The sequence below is a fragment of the Haemorhous mexicanus genome, chromosome 9 (assembly GCF_027477595.1).
Source record: "Haemorhous mexicanus isolate bHaeMex1 chromosome 9, bHaeMex1.pri, whole genome shotgun sequence".
NCBI lineage: Eukaryota > Metazoa > Chordata > Aves > Passeriformes > Fringillidae > Haemorhous > Haemorhous mexicanus.
In genome coordinates this window covers 10,686,750-10,707,591 of record NC_082349.1, presented here as the reverse complement: position 1 = coordinate 10,707,591, position 20,842 = coordinate 10,686,750, and the positions used below count along the sequence as shown (strand labels likewise).

The 20,842-nt window shown below is 60.3% G+C and overlaps 3 protein-coding genes across 16 annotated transcripts in view; all 3 read left to right on the top strand.

The window, feature by feature from the left end:
* Positions 1-6,207, top strand: part of ST3GAL3 (ST3 beta-galactoside alpha-2,3-sialyltransferase 3) — a 187,305-nt gene extending 181,098 nt beyond the window's left edge. For all 11 annotated transcript variants that reach the window (XM_059853992.1, XM_059853997.1, XM_059853991.1 and 8 more), the window contains one exon: positions 2,008-6,207. In XM_059853992.1, coding sequence (XP_059709975.1) covers positions 2,008-2,097 — 90 coding nt within the window. In that variant the 3' untranslated portion in view covers positions 2,098-6,207. The remainder of the gene's footprint in view (positions 1-2,007) is intronic.
* Positions 6,208-8,939: 2,732 nt separating this feature from the next.
* ARTN (artemin) lies at positions 8,940-15,381 on the top strand. Of its 3 annotated transcripts, none has more exons than XM_059854005.1 (4): positions 8,940-9,308; positions 13,336-13,406; positions 13,538-13,727; positions 14,101-15,381. In XM_059854005.1, the coding sequence occupies exons 2-4, from the start codon at positions 13,341-13,343 to the stop codon at positions 14,535-14,537; spliced, it is 693 nt and encodes a 230-aa protein (XP_059709988.1). In that variant the 5' UTR covers positions 8,940-9,308; positions 13,336-13,340; the 3' UTR covers positions 14,538-15,381. The 3 variants fall into 3 exon arrangements, with proteins under 3 accessions (XP_059709988.1, XP_059709987.1, XP_059709986.1); XM_059854004.1 differs by lacking the exon at positions 8,940-9,308 and adding an exon at positions 10,255-10,337; XM_059854003.1 differs by lacking the exon at positions 8,940-9,308 and having other exon boundaries at positions 10,412-13,406.
* A 427-nt stretch (positions 15,382-15,808) lies between these two features.
* IPO13 (importin 13) overlaps positions 15,809-20,842 on the top strand; it is a 31,196-nt gene continuing 26,162 nt past the window's right edge. For both annotated transcript variants that reach the window (XM_059853986.1, XM_059853985.1), the window contains exon 1: positions 15,809-15,964. In XM_059853986.1, coding sequence (XP_059709969.1) covers positions 15,899-15,964 — 66 coding nt within the window. In that variant the 5' untranslated portion in view covers positions 15,809-15,898. The remainder of the gene's footprint in view (positions 15,965-20,842) is intronic.

The window sequence follows — 20,842 nt, the reverse complement described above, 5'->3', positions numbered from 1 at the left end:
TACAAGTGGCTGCTTCCCCAGTTCATCTGTACAAAAAACACAAACACAAACTTGTCTTCTCAGACTGTGTGATGAGGCTGAAAGGCATGGAGGAGGGTTCAGACTGTGCTATGAGGTATCAGGCTCCTGGTGCTCCAGGCAGGTTTCAACAACAAGCCCAGCCAGATGCAAGTGAATGCACTGAGCCTTGCTGTCCCAGCGTGGCCCCTGTGCCTGCAGGCAGTGCTGCCTGCCTCTGGCAGGAGCTCACCCACACACCCAGCTGCCCCTGCCGGGGCTGAGCCTTCCTAGCAAGGGGCTGTGTTGGCACAAGTGACACAGCTGCATGGCAGGGGCCAAGCCCGGGGCCCCCAGCTGACATGTCACATGTGGAACTGTTTCCAGCACACTGGGGGATCCTGGCTCTCTGGCTCCAACACTCAGCCCTGCTCTTCCAGCTCTCTCCGTGCCACCATCGTTCCCCCTGCTGCTTTCTGGAACTGATGCTTTTTTCCTTTTACAAGCCTTTGTACCCCTTATTCCCAGTGCCACTTGTCAGTTTCTGGTTTTACATTAGCTGAAGCCAAGCACTGTTTCAGGGCAGTACCTTTTCAGTTTAGAAATAGGGCCTTATGCATTTCCAGAGTCCCAAAGAGCACCAACACAGTTCTCCATGTGCGGTCCTGTTCCCTGTAGTGGTGTAGCCTTTCCAGCATTCAGGTAACAGTGCCACTGGAAGCAGAGGAAGTCAAAGATTTCTTTTACCTGCCTGAAGTTTCTTTAGCAGCTTTAACTGTTGTCATTCCTGTGCACTGAGGGGATGGAAATGACTTATAAATGTGTAGTAGCAGCAAGAAAGATATTTCCAAAATGTGCTGGAGATGTAGAGAAGGACCTTGAACCTCTTGTCAGCCTGCTGTGTGCATGTCATGCCTGGGGCTGTCAGTGCCACACAGCAGTCATGGCTGAGAGCTGCTTGTCCCAGACAGGACAGGGCAGGATAAGCAGGATGACAGGAGATCCACATGCACACTGTGCATGATGTATGCAACCAGTGCCTTGCAGGCAGGTGCCCATGGTTTGGCAGTGGGTAAACTGGATTTCAATACCTGTGACAGAGTGCCCTCAGTGGGCTCATGGGGCTGATGCTTTGTTGGTTTGAGGCCATTTCAGGGAGGATCCTGTAGACTGATTTTGTCATGGTCCAGATTGTATTTAGAGCTCAGATTACCTGCTGACCAGAGCACTGTGCCGAAATCATGTACTGTGATTCTTGTCCTGTTGGGAGATTTTGGGGAAAGTTGCTTTTCCCTGTTCTGCCTTGGTCTCCATGGTGTGACAAACCACTTCCTGCTTTCATTAAGTGCTTCAATAGTCCCAGCACAGGCGAGTGATGGCAGATGCTGTGATCCCAGCTCAAGCCTGCTGCAAGGAACACATCTGGTGGGCTGACACCAGCTATAGCAATCACTGCTCTGAAGTGCCTGCCGTGAGATGTGGCCGTTTCACCCTTCACATTGTATTAGTGTAACCTTTAGCATGTGATTTCCTCTTGACAGAGCTAGCAGAAGCAAGAGCTGGCTTTGATGGGGGTGGTCTTGGGGTGTTTCAGCTGCATGCACCCCCATGCAGTGCCATGGCCTGGCAGGGCACTGTGTGTGGTGGGTACATCCTGCCATTGTGTCCTCTGCCAGCTCTGTTCCCTGGCATAGACCATCACCAGTGCTGTGCTGCTGGGCTCCTGTATACAGCAGTTTGGGAGGGCACATCTGCCCAAGGGACCTGGATTGCCCAGATCTCACCGTACCAAAAAACATCCCCCAGCCCATGGGGAGACTTTCTACCTGAGGTACACAGGTCTGACCCTGCTGACTGTGTCAGCTTTACATAAAAGGAGGTCCTTGGTGTGCAAGGGCTGTTCTGATCTGCAGCAGGATCTGTGTCCTTGACAGTCTCCCAGGCATGAGGGACAGAAGCATGCTTGGCCAGGGTAGCTGCTGACCTCCTGTCTCTCTCATTTTCTTCCAGTCCTGGACGCACAACATCCAGCGGGAGAAGGAATTTCTGAGAAAGCTGGTGAAAGCCCGAGTCATCACTGACCTAACCAGTGGGATCTGAGTGGCTGCAGCCACTGCGTCCAAGGGAGGAGACGAAGACACGCTGCAGCTCTGGGAGCAGGCACTGGCAGCCCCCTGCAAGAATCCCACCTCACTGAAGACACACAGAGATGCCCAGGTGCTCTGGGAAGACCCTTTTGCATTGCCAGTCTGCACGAGGGTTACATCTCCCACCTCCAGGCCTAGAGCTGGCAGGAGGTGGGCAAGGGGCTGAGTGGACAGTTCTTGAACTCTGCATCACAGACAGATCTTCTGCATCCTGAATTAGACAGGAAAGACTCAGGAGAGAGAAGAAAGGTTTGTGAATACAATGATTAGTGCCAAATGGGAGGTGATGCTGCCCCAAGGCAGCAAAGCCTGAATGTACAAAGTATTATTTTTTAAAAGACTCTTCTGGAACCATACTAGAAATACCAAGGTACGAGGCAAAGTCTGCTTGCACACAGCCCTGTGAAAAACCTGGTCTCTTCGTGCTCCATCTGCATTGTCACCAGCCTCTGACCTTTCCCCAGGAAAACAAATCCATCCAAAACTTCGGTGTCATTGGTGCTGCTATGATTCGAAGGGAGAATAATGGCTTCCTCTCAATCTCCACTTGGAGCTTCTCGATGGAGATGAGCATGGGTTTGTTTTTCTGCATTTTTCCTCGCATCCTCCACAGAGGCAGCAACAGCAGCCACTGACTTGGCTGTGTTTTCCATAGCCATTTGCTCTGCCTCTGCCCTGACCCCAAGGAGGAGCAGGGAGCCGTGGCTTTCTCTGCCTGCAGCAGATCCTTCCCACCTTCCTGCCTGTCACGATGCAGAGGAGCCTGCCCCGTTGTGCTGAAGGCTTTCAGGCCTTTTGGTTTGTGCCTGCTGTGCAGGGCCCCTGAAGAGTCCGTGCAGACTTGTGTCACTGTTTCTGGACAGCATCTTGCTTTGGTTTTGTGTGGGAGGGGAGTAATTTATTCTTTGGAAGGAGGTCAGATCTTGAGCAGAGATCTCAAGCTTTACAGTTTGAGAGCAGACTGCTGAAGATGTTTGTTTTCCGTTCCAGACTCAATCATGTTCCCTATTTAAGCGACGTGTGACCTCAATGATGATGGAACCTGATGGGAACTCTCACCCTCTGCTCGGCCCCTGCTCACTCCATTTCCAAGCTCCTCCCGTGCTGCTCTAGCACTGCTGCTCCTCCTGCTCTCAGGAGCATGTCCTTCCTTTGCCCTCTTGGTCCCACGATGCACTATTTGCACATTTGATTTGTATACGTATTTCAGAGGAGCTGGAATAAACTGATCAATGTGGCCAAGTGCGAGGGCAGCAGGGTGGTCTCATCCACCTGAAGAGCGTGGGCAGAAGGGAGGTTGCCAAGAGAATGAGCTGTTACATGTGGAAAGTGGCTCCTGTGCTCTCTTAGCCTGGAGCAGGCTGGAGTGCACCCACAGGCACTGTCTCAGTACCTGAGTGTCAAGGCACTGGCACACAGCCAGCTGGTGCTGGGGTCAGTGGAGGGGGATCCCAGAAGGGTGTGGATTGGGCTCATGGTCCTGACACTGTGTCTGACACAGCCCAAGGATTGCAGTTTGCCTTGCTCTGGACTGAAGGGAGCATGACCCTGACAAGGAATGCTGAGAGCAGGGCTCACATGGCTCCCCTAGACCAACTCTGCACCTGCTGATTGCAGGGATTGTGGCTTTGGACCTGAGACCCTCAAGGGGGTGTGTAGGAGGGGCAGGCAGTGACCCAGGCATGGGGCAGACCAGCAAACAGTACAGAATGGTATGAGACCAGGCTGCAGGCAGAGACAGCTCCCAGGACATGGCACTGAGTGCTGCTTACAGAGCAGTGTGGGATGCCTCCCTCAGGAGCCTCTCCTGCCTGCTGTGCCTGTAGCCAAAGAACTTGCTGAGGGGCAAGTTCTGCCCAGCTTCTTGTTGTGGCTGCTGTTTCCCTTGTCATCTGGGAGCAGCTCCAAGTTCCTGCTGCTTCTGGGCTGCAGAATGCATGCTGGGAGGCTCTCCTTCCCTTTACCCTTCCCAGGTCCCATCCCCACTGCTCTGGCCTCCCAGCCAGGCAGTCCCCGTTCCCCCAGGGACCTATGTGCCTCCTTTCAGGATGCTCTGTGAGGTTTGCAGCAGGTTTTTGAGCATATGCTGTGGCAGATACTCCTTTTAAGTATCTCCCAGTTTGTTTTTCCTTCTTGAGGACTCCATGGGACTGAATTTCCATGGCTCTCACCAGGCAACCCTCCCTTTGCAGTTCCTGGGTGTCAGCCTGGACTTGGGACCATCTTCTGTTGAGTCCCAGCCATGCTGGCAGGGGAAATACTTGGTCTGGATCTGGCTGAGGCTGTGGCTGGGGAAGGGTTGACACCTACTCTCTCTGTCTTGGTGCTTTAACCAGCTGCCATGAGAGCCCTGGGGCTGTATCCATGGGCTGCAGTGAGCTGAGATGGCAGAGTGGGCAGCTGCATCTGGAAGGAGGAGGGAATAGCCTTTGGTGTCTCTGCTGGGACCCCCACAGAGGATTGTTCAATTGCATTATTGAACACTACAAAGCTCCAGGTCACTTTTATCTTCCAGCTCCCTAGCTCCAGGTCCAAGGACACAGCATGGCCACTGCTCAGCCTTCCCTGTCATCCCAGCTCTCCACCACAGCCATGAATAGGTCCTGATGGGAAGTTGACCCTACAGGCCAAGGAGGTGACTCCAAGCCCTTATCTCCACCTTGACAGGGGTCTCCAGGCAGAAGAGTCCAAGTTGAATAGATGAGTGCATGATCCAGAGTGACTGTGGTGGGTCAGGACCACCTGCATGCAGAAGGAAAGAGCGTTTCAGGGACCAAGACTCTCCTCTGGCTCACCGACACCACAGAGCAGCCCGTGGCCAGGTGATGGGGCTCCAGCTCCAGGAGCAGTGCACAGCACTGGGTTTTGCTCCTGGGTGCTGTTCTTTTGGCTGCCTCCCCAGGTGCACCTGCAGCCACCTCCCGCCCTTGAGACGCTGCAGTCCCGGCAGCTCGGAGCGGCGCGCGGGTCAGAGCAGGGTCAGTGGGACGGATGTGAGTCTTGGCCTCTCCCTCGCAGTGACTCACCTTGTCAGATCGGAAGGGAGAGCCCAGGGGAATTCTCCACAGCCTAAATATAGAGCGGGGTTGCCTGGTGCCTCTGATGCGCTGTGGTGCAGGAAGGCCACTCAGGTGGCAGGGAACCTGCCTAGAGACAGCCCAGGGAAACACAGGGGGATCAGGGGCCGGTGACCACAGTGGGTTTTGCTCCAGCTGGTGCAGAGAGCACGTCTGGGGAGCTGCAGGGCAGCCTGCCTGTGCTGCTCTGGAGGACAGGAGGTGCTGGAGAGCTGCTGCTGCTGTGCTGACCACACCATGAGCTGTTTGTGCATTTGTGTCAGTGCCCACCACACTGGCATTGGGATCCCACCACCAGCTCACCCTGTTAGGCCTGGCCATGCTATGGCCTCGAGCTCACACATGCCAAAGGTAAGCACCATGGCCAGGTAGCATGAGGCAGCAGTGGGATCCAGCCCAGCATTCCTCATCCCAGCATCTCTGGACTTCCAGTGTCTCCTTCCTTGGAGGGAGAAGTGGAGAGGCCCTGCCTGGCCATGCTGTGCCCCCCCTCAGTGTGAGAACTGCTGGGAGCGGGGGAAGGTGTCAGGACAGGGCCATCTATGTCAAATGGGCGCAGTTGGGTTGGGTATGGGCAGAACTGGACACGGACAAGGGCTTCCAGAGTGTTTGGCAGGGAGGCAGCCACCACGCTGAGCTCCACAGGCACCAGCAGCGTGTGCTCTCGGTCCAAGCGTGTGTCACTCACAGTATTAGAGACGTGTCCTCCAGTGCAGGAGCCCCTCTGGGGCCACTGCCCAGCCCCTCTGGGCTCTGGCTCCTTGCACAGCCTGCACAGGGTCTTGAAAAGGCCAGTGCATTTGCCGGTACTGTACCAAGCCAAGATGCAAGAACTCAATGAGTTTTTAAAATTAGTTTTAGTTTCTGCATTTTTTTTTAAATTTTCCCTCTAGGCAGGGAGGGTAAGAGTCTTGCAGGCTCCTCCAAGCCGGCTTATGTCACATCAATTCAGTCATATCACAGAAGCAATAAAGCTATCAAACAAGCTTGGCTGGCCTCTTTCTTCTGCTGCCTTGGGCCTTTTTTATGGGAGGCAGAGGGATTCCCCTGGTTGGGCTGTCCCCTGCCTGGATTCACTGCTGACTCCTCTGGAACTGTAATCTAGCTGCCAGGAGTTGCAGCTGGCCAATGCCACTGGCCTGGTGCTGGGGACAGGAGAGGGCTGTGCTCCTCCTTGCAGGTGGCTTTGAGGGGTGGGAGAGAGAATTGTGGATTGGGTTCATTTAATGTTGGAAGGCACAGACATCAGAGCTTGTCCTGCCTTTGACAAGCTGCCTGTGACTGACTGCTCTCCTGGGGACTCCCCGCCAGCAGGATGTCTTCCCGTCAAGGGTCACAGCAGCAATCGGGCTGGGTGCGGCCCTGACAAAGGCAGCTGTCCAGCCAAGTGACCTTCTCACCACACTGTCCTGGAAAAGGAAATGGTTTAGGAAGCCAGAGACTGAGGTTGTGTCCAGCTCTCATACCTGCCAAGTCCCAGCTGAAAGAGTGTAACCCCTTAGGCCAGCCCTTGTGATGCCACCAGGCTCCCAGAGCCACAGGATATGTTGGAGACAGTTCCATCGCTTGGAGGCACAGGAAGGCTGCTTCGAGGTGAGTGACTGGTCTGCCAGACCTCCCAGCTTCTAAACAATGGGTGGGTGGGTTGTTGCTAGCACCATGGGGCACCAGAGAAGCAACTGCCCAGCCCTCCCTGATGCATGGTTGCAGGTTTCAAGGAGATGCTGGAGCAGCTCAAATCCTCCTTCCATCCCTACTCTTTTCCTAGCATTTAAAGAGCAGGGCCACCACTGCCATCTGGCTGAGCCAGCCCCAGGGATGGCCCATGCCCTGTCCTGGCCGTGGGAGGGCAGAGGAAGAAAAGAGCACAGAGCCTGGGACCAGGGCACACAAGGACGTTCAGGTCAGTTGAGACAAGGAGACTTGTTCAGAGATATCCCTGAAAGAGCCACGTCACTGCTGAGATGGGACACAGCCTGCGTCACAGCTGTCTCCCACGTATGTTTTGTCACACCCAGCCATGGCCTCGGACAGCAGTCATGACGTGCTCAGTCCTGCCATCTGGCTGGTCTGCATCACCCCTATCCTGTCACTTGCAAAGGTGGCACCTTTAGGGACAGATGTCACAGCAGGCCCTGGCTTGGCTCAGCAGGGCTTATTCCAGACCAGACAAGGCACCTGAGGGCACCCCAGCCCCAGGGGTGCACGAGCACAAGCTGGCACAGGCAGTGCCCTGGGAGGTACCAAGCCAGGCAGTGCCAGCAGCAGTCAGGGAGCAGGTCACCCCTCTGTCTGGAGACCTGTGGGGCTGGAACCCTGCCCTGAACCCCAGAACCCCATGCAGCCTGAGCTATGCCCAGCATACCCCAGGGCAAAGCCAGTACTCATGGGAGCCCAAGAGGGGAGAGCAGTGCTAGGACTGAGGCACATAGCTGGGACATACCATCCCCTGCCACCATGGTTGTAGGAGGCCAGGGAGGAGGTGCTAGGACATTAGTGGGGCTGACAGCAGCTGCAGGCTTGTGTCTCCCAGGACAAGAGGGAAGGGCAGAGGAAGGAGCCAGTGCCTCCAGGTGTCTGGGATAGCAGCCTCGAAGGGGGCACACCTGGAAGAGGACAGAGGCCAGGCTTTGCACAACCACCTCTTCCACATGACTGGGGACATTGTGGGCACGCCTGTACAGGTGCCCTGGATACCCTGTGCCATGCTCCACATAGCCCCCTGCATACAACCAGCATCACAGGCTCAGAACTTCCTGGCTGTGTCCTGGGGACATGAAGACCTGCCCAACCTAGGCAAGGTGGGAGGGGATGGAATATCCCCTCTGCTGAGCCAACACCCGAGGCTGTCTCCAAGCCCTGAGGGTTATCAGTGAGGGAGGCAGCCCTTCCCTTCATTGGCAGCCTTCTCTTCCCTAGTATGGGCAAGGCTGTGGCCAGACCCAGCTCTATAGGGACAGCCAGGCAACATGGAACAGGACATGCCACTCACATTGAAATTTTCCAAGCAGGCAGCTGCATTAGTCTGTAGCCCTGCAAAGCAGAGGAACCTGTTCCCTGTCACTTGCTCCCAGCTGTTTCTCTACCCCAGGGATGCACCAGGGCCTCCAAAACTTTGCTGGGCCGAGGCATCCACGGGCACTGCCTCCGATGCCCATGAGGACATCTCAGATGGGAGCAGCCCCGGGCCGCGGCCGTGGAGCAGCAGTCCCACAGAAGAGCCCCTCCTCCCACGCAGTGCTACCGATAGCCACAGACAGGGTCAAGATGCCTGTGCCAGGACAGGAGTGGGGGTGAAAGGGGGGAGCCGGGGCCACGCGGTGCCGCTCCAGGGCAGGTGAGGCAGCAGCTCCGGGCCGCGTGCCACCTCTGCTGTCGCTGCTCGTGGTGGCAGGGACGGCAGGGACGGCTTAGTGGGCGCCGCCTGTGCCCGCACACTCCCTGGCAGGTGATGTCGCAGGAGGACGCGGGAGTTGTCACCCCCGCGCCGGATAATCCGAGGAGATGAGAGCAAGCGAGGCGGCGGCTCCGCAGGTGGCTGCAGGAGCGGCCATCCGACCCTTCCGTGGGACCGCTGGGCCCGGCGTGCCGGGCGGCGGGAAGGAGGTTAAAGCCACGCGGGTGGCCCGGGGTCGGGGCAACCTGGGCGTGCAGCCGTGGCACAGCCGGCGACCGAGCCGCTGGCCCCGCTCCAGCCGGGGAGTTGCATAAGCCCAGGGAGTAGCGCCGAGGCGGCGGAGCGCCGCCGGGGCAGGTGACACGGCCGGCGGCGTAGCGGGGCGCGCAGCCCGCCCGGGCGCCCTCGGACCCCGCAGCCATGAGGGCCGGACCCGGGGGGCTCGCCTGGCCCGGGGCGCGTCCCGGAGATCAGCTCCGGCCGGGGGAGCACGTGTGAAGCAGGGCCGAGCGGAGGCGGCCCCGGGATTTGGCACGTTCGCAAGGAGCACTCGAGAGCCCCGGGATGGACGCGGAGGGCCCCGGGCGGTGACGTAAGGACTCGCACGGGCTCGGCTCGACTCGCCAGCCGGCCCCCATGTCCCCGGGGCCAGCGGCGGCCCCGGCGGAGGGAGGCAGGGCGGCGGCAGAGGTAAGGAGCCCGGTGGCGGGCGGCCCAGCCGAGGAGGACCGCGGCGCGGGGCGCGGGCGGGCGGGAGGCCGGACTCCTCCTCCGGCGCGGCCGGACACGAGCGCCAGACACACCGGTGACCCGAGTCAGCTCGGGATGCCTGGGACGCGGGCCGGCCCCGCCGCTGCCGGGAGCTGCCGGGATAGCCCTAACCCTGCCCGACAACCCATCTCCGCCGGATCCCCACGTGTGCAAGGGGTCCCCCGCGGGGCTCTGCCCTCCGACGCGGGTCGTGGGGTCCTCGTGGGGCTCTGCTCCCGGAGCGCTCCGGGAAGGGCTGAACCCTTTCCCGAGGGTGTCCGTGTGTCCGTCCGGGTAGCGCCGTGATCGCGCTGTCGGGGCAGGAAGCACCGATCACGGGGCGTCCGTCCGTCCAGGCTGCGGGTCCGCCTGCCCGGGGGTCGGCCGACGGGCAGGTGGCGGTAGCGGGGGTCGGGTGCCTCCGGGGGTCCCGGTGCTGTTCCCGGCGGGGTGCGAGTTTCCGCGGGAGCTCGGAGGCGGTGCGGATCACGGCGAGAGCCGGTGCTGAAGCGGGTTGGGCTGCGGATCCTGCTGCTGGCGGGATTCCGGTGCCCTCCTGATCCCGGTGCGGTCCAGGCGCCCTTGCGGATCGGAGTCCCGGTGCCACTACGTGCGGATCGAGGCGCCGGTTGGTATCCTGGTGCCAGTGTGAGTCGGGGTCCCGGTGCCGGTGCCCGCCCCGCCGGTCAGGTGACGGTGGCTGGAATTTGACACCGGCAGCGACGACGGGAGCAGGATGGAGCCGCCGGTGCCCTGCACTGCGCGTCCGCCTGACGCCGCCGCCACCGCACCCCGAGACGCAGCGGGAGCGGCACCGGGAGCAGCGGCGGGAGTCGGTGCCGGAGGGGCAGCGCCGGCCCCCGCCAGCGCCCCGCCCCGGCGCAGCGGCGGCGGGCGGCGGGGGGCGGCGGGGAGCGGAGGCGATGCGGGGCAGCGGCGGCCCGGGGGATGGTCCCCACCGCGGGCACGGTGAGTGCGGGCCGGGGTGGCGGGCGACAGCGCCCGCCCCAGCCTGCCGGCGGCCCCGAGTCTCGGCGAAGGCTCGTACCGGGACTACGGGGGGGACGAGGGGAACCCGCTTCGCCGCCCACCTCCCGGCAATATTCGCGGGCCGGTGAGTGGTCTCGGGCCGCTCCCGGGCAAGTCCCCCCCGTTCGGCTACCGGGGTGCCGAGCCAGACCCGGCGGCGGGAAGCGCTGGGGGCCGCGGCGGGGCCGGGGTTCCCTGCCGGGGCGGGGAGAGGCGGCACCCCGCTGCGGGCGCCCGAGGGGCACGGGGACGGACTCTCCCGCCTCTTCCCTAGGCTCTCGCCCGGCCCGTTGGGCACGTCGGACAGGTGTGCGCCTCGGGCGGTGGGCAGGCGAGAGGCAAGGGGCGGGGGTACCCTGTACCCCCGGCTCTGCTGTTCCTGAGTTGGGGCCGAGTTTGGTCTCTGCCGTGTGTCCCGCGTGTCCGAGCCCGGTCTTCTAAGGTTTTGCGGGACGGGTGCCCGCTCCTCATTATACTTGGGGTTGATTTCTGACCCCCATCACTTCTTCTACCACGGTCAGCGCGAAGGGATGCAGGGCCTCCGCAGGTGTCCGAAGGGGTCTCTGGGCATCCCCCCGCGCTTCCAGGTGGGGCCCGCGGCTGCAGGGCTGACACAGCTACTCCGTGAGCCGAGACACTCAACGCGGGCCTGGGGCACCCGTTGGCCCCGCGCGGATGCACTTCGCGAGTGTCTGCTGCCAACCCCGGGGGCCTGGTGCAGCCACGGGACACGCTCCCCGAGCGCCCCGTGCACGGGACGGGCAGTGGGGCTCTCGCCGGGCTCTGCACGAGTGAGAGTGAGGTGGCTTGCTCAGGGATTGCATCACCAATTGCCATTGTTTAGCCCCTGGCGGGGGACACCTGTGACGGGGGTCCAGACTGGTGCTCACATGGATGAGCTCGTTTCCGACCCTGGGAAAAATCCCTGTGTCTATGAATCGCTCGGCAGGGCTCTGGCAGCCGTGTCTGGGGGAGATCCAGCCAGAGTTGCCCGTACAGGACATGGGGGTCTGCTGTGGGGTGTGCAGGTCTGGCACCGCCCTGGGGTGCCCAGGTGCTCGGTTCAGCCCTGCCCGCGCTGGACGAAAGCAGATGCCGAGCGGGGCTGCGGGTCCAGCGCGGGCTGCGGTCCTGCGCGCTCGAGGAGCTGCCCCGTGGACGGGGCCCCGAGTCTGAGGAGACACTGCTTGTGTTAGTCCGTTGCTTCGGCTCTGGGGCTCCCGGTGGCGAAGGGAGGGTGCCCTCGTTCGGCGCCCCGCCGGCAGCGCTGCCGCTGCAGAGTCCGGGGCCGTGCTGCCGCCGGACGGGAGAAGCCTGAATTGCACCGGCTGATCCGTCCCGTCCCGTCCCGTCCCGTCCCGTCCCGTCCCGTCCCGTCCCGCCCCGCCCCGTCCCGTCCCGTCCCGCCGGGATGCTGGAGCCGAGGGGCCGTAGGCGGGCGGCGGCCGCGGAAGCGAGGACAGGGGAGTCCGTCCCTTTCCAGCAGGGCGCAGGGACCCTCGCTTGGCCTCTCCGGCGGTGCCGGCCTGGGAAATCCATGACCTGGCAGCAGCGGCTGGCGTGGGGCCACGGGCCACCACGGGAGCGAAGGGCAGCGTGGGCTGTGTTTGCCCAGGCTGTGGCGGCTGGTGCGGCCGGGGGGGGCGGTGCGAGCCCTGCCGGCACCGGGGGCGCATCCCGCCTGGTGCACGGCCCTGGAGGGGACACATGGGCCTGGCAGCGCCCACTACAGACCCGTGGAATAGTGTGGCCTGTGCAGGGTAGCATCAGATTCCACAAATGGGACTTGGGGACCATCCCCTGAGATGCTAGAGGGACTGGAAGAAATTATGTTTTCTTCTTGTCCCAGCAGTGCCCAGGAATGTGTTTTCACTTTTTTTTGGTCAGGAGCGCTCTCCTCACCATGTCTCCATCCCCTATTGCTTCCTTTGCCATGGAAGCAACTGGGACATGCTAAGGCAAAGCCAAAGTCATAGAGGAGATGGAGGAACTCTTGAATGCAGAATGTCACTAAGCTCCAAGGGGATAGTTCCATCCTGAGAGATAGGATATGTAGCAGATGGGACAAGGGAACTACAATCCCTTTTGAAACCACTTCTAAAGCCCTTCAAAGCCAGGGCATCCTAACTTTGGACACCTGCACCGCAGGTGGGAGCTGGGGAAGGAGGCAAAGATGTGGCTGCAAACGGGAGTTGCTGCAGCACCTCCTGAGACTGTGCTCGCTGCTGCTCTGGGACCACGCATAGCAGGGATGCAGTGCCTTTCTGCGTGTCAGGGCAGTGGATGCCAAGCTGTGGTGTTGGGGTGAATGACTACAGTGAGCCCAGCATGGTACTCCATACCCTGCTATGTCCCCACAGGACCTGCCTGAGCATCCTGCCCCTTGCAGTCCCACTCATCCAGGCTGCTCGGGGGCTGTGTGTCCCAGCTTGGCGCAGGCAGCAGCCTGGAGAGCCAGCACGGGGCCAAGGGGTGGCTGCACCCAAGGACCCTGTGTTAATGGATTTGGAGTTTCCAAGGTCAGGCTCCCACTGTGAGCAAGAAAAACATTCCCAGGGAAGGGCCATGGGAAAGGGCCCCCCCGCGCAGCACTCCCAGCCCCAGCTGCTGCCTCACAGCCCAGCCTGGCATCCCAGGCTGCTCACACGAGGACTGGCTGCATTGCCCCTGAGGAGATGTGCTGTACAAAGGCTGGGTTGCCCAAGCTGCCCAATCTCTTGGAAGGGGTATTCGGTGTGGTGAGGATGCCTGACTATGGCAGGAGAGGAGAGGGGTAGGGGCGGGCCATGAATGGGGTGCAGGAGGTGTTGTGAGGTTCTTGGGGGCGAGGGAGGGAGTGGCATGCTTGGCCAGGACAGGGGAGGCATGTGCCAACTCCCAGCCAGCCAGCTTTATATCCACTCTGTGTGGGCACTGACCCCAGCCTCTGTACTTGCAGCTAGCATGGACCAGCGACAGGGGCCACCAGAGCGAAGGCCTGCAGGACCTGCCACGCACCTGCAGCCCAAGGTGAGCCCAGGTCTGTCTGGCTGCCATGGCCAGGAATACATGACCCCATCCCCAGGTCAGGGAGCCTCAATGCTGGTGTGGGGAATGAACCCTGGTCAGGGCTGACCCTGCTGTGCTGTGATTCGTTGCAGGAAGGGACACTGTGGGGGTTCTTTGCCATCCTGTCACTGCTGGCTGGACTGGCCACAGGCACCCTGCGAACACCGCACTGCAACGAGACGCTGGACGCAGCCCCCACGCCACGGGGCACGGGCACTGCCAGCCTGTCTGCGGAGGATGGTGTGGAGGCACCACTTGCTGCTGCCTGGAGCCAGCTGTATGGTGCGTTTTGGGACAGACCCCCAGCCTGGGCGTGGCAGTCCCGTGTGTGGGGCATGGGCAGGTTGGGAGCTGCTGTGGGGAGCCCCAGCCCATGTGGGGCTGTGGCTGCACTTTGTGGCTGGGCAGAGGGGCTCTCAACACATGGGGCCCTGAGCTTCATGCTGGGCATGTGGCAGAGCCCTAAAAATGAGATGATGAGAAGATTCTTGGCTGGAAGAGTCCTCCCACACACCTACACACCCTCTCAGGCACCAGCCATTGCCGTGGTGGGTGGTCAGGAGGGATCTGTAGGACACAGCGGGGACCGGCAGGCTCAGAAGGAGGGTGATGGGTGCAGGATAGGTCATGACAGCGCCATGTCCTCCATGTGCAGGGGACAACGCGACAACGGGTAGCCCAGGCGCCGCAGAGCTGGCGGAGGACCTGCTGCTGCGTGCTGAGCGCTCACCGCCAGGTGCCAGCAAAGCCAAAAAGGCGGGGGGGAAATCCCCACGGCGCACCCGCGGGCGCAACTGCCACATCCGCAACCTGATGGTGAAGGTGCGTGACCTGGGCCTGGGCTTCAACTCGGACGAGATCGTGCTCTTCAAGTACTGCAGCGGGTCCTGCCACCGGGCACGCAGCAACTACGACTTGACGCTGGGCAGCCTGCTGCGGCAGCAGCTGATCGCCCCGGGGCCACAGGAGCGCGTCCTCAGCCACCCCTGCTGCCGACCCACCCGCTATGAGGCTGTCTCCTTCATGGATGTGGAGAACACATGGCAGACAGTGGAGAAGCTCTCAGCGGCTGAGTGCAGCTGTATTGGCTGAGGAGGGGGCCGCTGGCTTGGCCCCAGCTCGACACATGCCGACAGACTCCAGCTTGCCACAGGCGGCGGCACTGTTGCTCAGAGCAAGGGTTTGGCAGAGGCTGGTGCCCCTGTTGTTACGTGGCCACAAAGATCCGAGGTGAGATGGAGTCATGACTGGGATGTGGGTGGCCAAGCCCGCTCCTGCTCAGTGCCAAGCAGCTGGTGCCAGCGGCTACACGGGGTCCTGGCTCAGCCCTGGGAGACGAGCTGAAGAGAGTGTGGACCATCCCCACCACTCCCAAGGGTCTGCCAGCCCAGTGTCCATCAGCAGCACTCCTGCACCAGAGCTCCAGGGGCCAAGCATCACTCAAGCTTCAGAGGGGGCAAAACCTTCCTGTCTCCTCGGGCACCCTAGGGTCGGTGGTGCAGGGGAGGGGTGTCCCTGAGGGCAGGGATGCAGTGGGGCCAGTTTGCACCAGAGTGGAGTGGGGGATCTGCACCCAGACCAGCAGCAGACCCTAGTATTCTGCAGGGTGTTCGTTCATGGACACCCATTGGGACCCCCACCCCTGCCTGGTTCCCAGGGTAGTGGCAGGGTCCCCGCACTGCTCCGTGGTGCTGTGGCACTAAACTATTTATTACTCTAAATTATTTATTTATTGTTCTCGAGCGGCAGCTCCTATTTATGACTTTGGGCCCCCAGCGGTCGGGTGTAATTTAACCCCAGCGCTGCACTGAAGCCCTGGGCAGCGCCCCGTGCACCCCGCACCCTTTTTCTATTATTTGTAAAATTTGAGGGATAAACTCTATTTTTGTACAGTCGCCTTTTCCTGTAGCAATAAAGCGATGGGCTGCGCGTCCAACCCCTGCGTGTGCCCGTGATGGAGACGGGGACGGGGGGTACCCCTGAGGTGGCAGCGGGAGGGTGCGGAGCGGTGCCGCGGGCGGCTCCCGCTGGCGCTGCCCGTCCCGCGCGGGGAGCGGTGCCGGTGCGCGGCTTCCGTGCGCGGCTTCCGTGCGCGGTGCCCGTGCGCGGCGCCGGTGAGCGGGGCCGGTGAGCGGTGCCCGGCAGGGGACGCGCGCGGGCCGGGACTACCGCTCCCGGCGTGCGGCGCGGCGCTGCGGCAGGTCCTGGGCTGCCCGGCCGCGCCTGCGGGGCCGCGGGGAGAGGCGAGGCGGGGCCGGAGAGGAGAAGAGCGGGGCGCTGGGACTGCTCGGGGAGTCCCGCGGGCGCCTCCCGGCCCGACCGCCGCGCCGAGCCGCACCGCCCCGGTGCCGCCGCCCCCGTCGGGGCGGGGAGGCGGGTCCCGCCGCGATGCGGCTGCCCGTGCGCCGCCGCTGTCGCCCGCCCGCCGCCGCCTCCTGAGCGCCGCCGCAGCCATGGAGCGGAGGGCGGAGGCGCCGCCGCCGCAGGGCCTCGACTTCACCGTGGAGAACGTGGAGAAGGTGAGCGAACGCCGCCGGCCCACCGGTGGCCGTGGCCGTGGCGGGGCGGGGGCGGCCCGGTGGCGGGATGCTGATGGTGCCGCGGTGCTGCGGGGGATGCGGCTCGGGGAGCGGGGGGGCACCTGCTCGGCGGTGCCGGGCCCGGCGAGGGCTGCGGGCGGCGTCCCCTGTCCCGCCCGCCCTGCCGCCGCTGGGGTCCGGGACGTGGGACTGGAGGGGGAGCTACCGGAGCAGCCCGGGAGGGAAAATGATGTGGCAGGAATGGGAGCAGAAGGGAGGGGTTGTGTTTCTGACTGGCGTCCTCTAGGTCGCCAGCTGCAGCGCTGGGCAGGGAGAGCCCACGGGTCTGGTCCTGGCTCCTGAACCAGCTGCATCAATGTGAAGCCCATTATCAGTGTCTCCATTAGGCAGGGAAGGAAGGAACTTTTGCCAGGTGCTGGGAATTATTGGGTATTACGGTTGGGAAAAGCCTTCAGCGCGCAGATGGCCCACTGATACCTTTTTAAACCAAGAATCCAGCCCTTTTGCTCTTGCCGAAGCTCAAGGTCTTTCAAAGTATCTGCAGGGCAACAGAAGTGAGGCTGATTGCTGAAATCTGGGATCCAGGGAATCCATGGCAAACCAAGGCCTGTTGGGATGAGCTCTGAGCAGCTGATGTATGACCTAGGGTTCATCACAGAGACTAAACAAGGCACCTCAGTGAGCACACCCGGAAGGGCAGCTGGGCAAAAACCTCCCCTTAGTCACCTTGGAGGTGATGGGGGCAGGGCAACAGAGGATGCATCCCTGAAGGGCAAACAGCAAGTGCATCACTCTTCCACTCACCCTGTAGCCAGACATCCAGCAGACATCCATAGCTTGGTCCTCAGACAGTTAGTGGGAATCCCAGTGTCCTCATTTTTCCTCTATAAGAATAGACTGAGATCCTTGCCAAAGCAGTACTCATGGGCGTGCTGGTGGGCACACAGAATCATGGAATCATTTAGCTTGGAAAAGTCCTCTCAGATCATCATGTCCAATGGTTAGTGCAGCCCTGCCAAGCCCACCACTAACCCATTTCTGAAAGCTTTTCACAGCTGTCCCTCCCCAGCAGGTTGCCTGGCCTCACAGGAGATGTCAGGTCGGGGATGTCAGGTTTGTCACTGGGCGCTGGTTGCCTTTGTGGCTGCAGGTGAGACACAGCCCACCTCTTCCAGGGAGATGGAGACAGAGCACAGCTGGGGGATTAACTGATGTCTGGAAAATGCTACATTCATGCAACCTTCTGCAGCTTAATCTGCATACATCCAGGGCTGCTGGATGATTTTGCCTCTGACTCCCTTTCTTTTCATCAGCCACAAACCGCTCCTTTGTTTGCACCAACAATGAGGCACACACTTGCCCGGGAAGGGTGGGCAGTGCCAGGGTGGGGGGCACCCGGCGCAGGCTGGGTGAGGTGTGGCTGTGCCGAGAGTCAGCTCATCCTTGCCAAGCTGCTTGGGATTTAGTCTCCCAGTGTCTGGGAGGAGGCAGAGATGCCCTCCAGGATGCTTCATCTCCCCTCCCCCAGCCTGCCTCTGCCTCTCCTGATCTCTGCAGGCTTTGCCATCTCAGTAGTGTCCTCTGAAGGTGCAGCTGTGGACTGCAGTGGGGCTCTGAGCTGCTGGTGGGGGGCAGCAGCACAGTCCCTGAACAGGGGAAGAAGCATGGGGTGGGATCAGAAAAAACCACGGAGGTTCGGCAGCTTGAAGCCTTCCTGTGTCAGTCTTTTCCAGGAAGGTCTGTGGGGTACAAAGTGAAGGAAAGATGGGCTTTGCTGGGAGCAGGGTTGGTGGGAGGCAGGTGGGTAGAGCCGCTTTGTCAGTGGTGATGCTGGCAGATGAGTGATGATGCTCCTACTGGCCTGGGTTCTTCCACCTGCCAGGTTTTGTGCATGGCTCTATTAATAATACTGAATACTGATTTAAGTCAGGGTTTGACTCCACTCTGAGTCAGTCACTGATAAGTGCTGGGGTTAGGAACAGCATGAGGAGCTGGTTATCTCATAAATCAGAGGGCTGAAGCCTTTCCAGGTCCCCTGCAGTGGAAGTCACCAGGTGTGGCAGTTGTAGCTAGGGCAGTCTGTGCCTGTCACACTCTTCTGATGGTTTTCATTGAGAAGATTCTGTCCCTGGAAAATCCTTTTGTACCCCTACTGTTGTTTATTATGCAGTGGGGCTTTGCAGGGCTCTGGGGTGCCTGTGTAGTTGAAAAGGATCATTGCTGTGTTTATGTATAACCAGTGCAAGAGGGAGACACCTCCAGCTGTGAACAGTGGTTTCAGGGAGGCAGGAGGGTGCAGGTGCTGGAGGCAGGGCCAGCTGACAGGTCTGAAAGCCTGTGGACAGGTGCCAGGTTCAGGTGCTGCACTTCAGGAGCCATCTGAAAGTTGCTCCCTGTATATTTTTCTCTGTTTTTCCGTAGGGAGCTCTCCTGTGGCACAGGAAAGACGGCAGGCTGCACTGGGGCTGAGCTGTTTTGATAGGGTTACTGTGTCAGCATCCCCCAGTCCTAGCTGAGGGTTGCTTGTCTGCTTTTTGTTTTCTTCTGAGCCTGACCTAGATGCTGCTCTGGCTTCAGCACAGCTAGAGCCGGCTGGCATGACCACGGCTGTGCTGGGAGTCCAGCAGCTCTGGACTGGCTCTGTTTCCCCTGCATCTGCTGCTGAGTGGGGCTCTGTTGCTGTGTTTGGAGGGGTTGGAGGATAGGGAAGGCTGGGAAGCCAAGGGCTTCAGGCTGTGAGAATGCTCAGCCTTTCACTGCCTAAATGGTGCAATCTGGTTTGTGACCTGCGTGTGCTTTTGTGTGCCCAGGAGCTGTCCCTGGTGTGACTGACATCCTGGTGCTGGGGTGATGATGAAGATGGATTGCAGATGTTTAGTCCAGGCTGCTCTATCCATCTCAGAGGAGCAGTGCACAGGCAGGACTTGTGCCTTGCAATCTTGGTTTCCCTCAGCACTTAATACTGCAGTATTGGATGGGAGAGGAAGAATGTGAGGCCCTCTTCACATGTTCTTAGAGCAGTTTAATCTGCTTCAGCAGTATCGCCCTTTTTGAAACAAGAAAAAAGACAGTGCCATTCCTCCGTGAATTTCCCAAGTGCAGGCTCTCGCCCTCTTTTTTTGTCTGATTCCTTCCAGGTCTTTCCTCCCTTGTCCTGCCTCTGATCCTCTGGGGTGTTTGTAATATTTGCTGACGTCTTTTCCCCAGCACATTAGCGGTCTGGCATCTCTGGGCCTTCCAGATTGCCGTGTGCCTCTCTGGAGATGCCTGATGAATGCAGAGTCTCTCTGGCAGGATGGGTAGGCGGGGTGTCATGGAGCTGACATCCGGAGCCTCCCGCAATGGGAGAGGGATGGCTTTGATCACTGCTCCTCCGAGATGCTGAGCCTTGGGGATGTGGCAGCTGCTGGGGCTGCCTTCTGCCCAGGAGGATGGGGAGGAGAAATCAAGTGCATCTGGTTTCTTTGGAAGGCTATTGCCTGTCTTCAGAAACCTGATCAAGAGAATTAGAACTACTCGAGGGTGAGGGAATGCATCCTCTGTCTGGTAATGGATTGACCACTGGGGCCTTAGAGGCAGGCTGCATTTGTGAGATGTGGCAGCCACACTGAGGATGGTAAGCTGGGGGCCTTAGGAGGAGAGATTCCTTCAGAACTGAGGGAAGCAGGGAAGTCACCTTGTTACATGTTTAAGCAAATGTTCTTGCGAAGCAGATTCCAGCCAGAGCCAACCTTGGCTGAGCACATGGCTCCTTGCTGTGGTGTGGTGGTGATGGGATGAGAGGGCAGCATCTTGTCGTCCAGTGCTGGTCTGAGCCTCACAGAAGCCATCGCTGGTGCCTCATCTCAGCTGTGATGTATTATGGTGCAGGAATGGATGGGATTGGTGCCTGGGCTCCAGCAGAAATTCCCCTCTCAAATTGCTTGTATACTCCATCATGGAAGTGTTGGGTAGAAAGAAGGAATAGTGGACAGGGGTGTTTGGCTCACCCTTGTAACTCATCCTGGGCTTTGCATCTCCACCGTTTCTCTCTGGTCCTGCTCACCCTTTGCGTTTTCAGGCCCCTGCTCACTCTCACTGGGAGCACACGTGTCCTGCAGCCCCTGTCCCTGCTGGGGACCACTTGTGCTCTGCAGAGGGCTGATGGCTGTGAAGCAGTGCGAGCGATGCCAAAGCTGCTGAGCTGTGTCAAGGCTGCAGCCTCTTCTGGACAGCCAAGGACTTGGTGTGGGCAAGCTGGGCTCAAAGAGGGGCTTTAGAGTGGCAGCATCTTTTATTAGGAGAGGGGAGAAAAACCCTTTTCTTTTGGACTGCTGGCAAAATGTGGGTCCTTGAACAGGAGCAGCGTGCCTGGCGGCACACACCCAGCTTTATTTTGCATCCATTTGCTATTGTGGGCAGGCTGCTGCCTTCCCGGGGTGCTGGCTGCTCAGCCTGCCCCGCTGGGGCCAGGGGGGCCAGCTGCTGCAGGCAGGGGAGGCAGGAATGATGTTCCCTTCGCTTGGCAGAGCCGGGGTAATGGCTGTGCTGTTGCAGGCCTGGAGCACTGATGCTGCGAGTGCGTTCAAGTAGAAAGGACAGCGAGAGACTGCAGCGGAGACATCCCGGGGGTCCTGCTGCAAGGAGGCTGGTGGTGCCAGGGGGCCGTGGCCACTGCTGCCCCCGCCATGCCGTGGCTGTGGGCACACTACGAGGACCAGAGCAGGGGTATATTTTGCAGCTTTCTGTTTCCCCAGCTGCGATGCAGACCTCGCTCAGAGCTGTACCTGCTGTCAGCTCTGTGTGCTCAAGCAGACTGGCCCTTGGAGGGGAGCTGTCTCCCCATGGAGCCCCCAAGAATAGGAGGCAGCATGCTCC

Bases quoted from the DNA above. Each gene is read 5' to 3' on its own strand.
- ARTN (XM_059854003.1), top strand. From the start codon at position 13,188: ATGGGGTGCAGGAGGTGTTGTGAGGTTCTTGGGGGCGAGGGAGGGAGT. The intron at 13,407-13,537 runs GTGAGCCCAGGT...GATTCGTTGCAG, and splicing joins CCACGCACCTGCAGCCCAAG to GAAGGGACACTGTGGGGGTT. The intron at 13,728-14,100 runs GTGCGTTTTGGG...CTCCATGTGCAG, and splicing joins TGCCTGGAGCCAGCTGTATG to GGGACAACGCGACAACGGGT.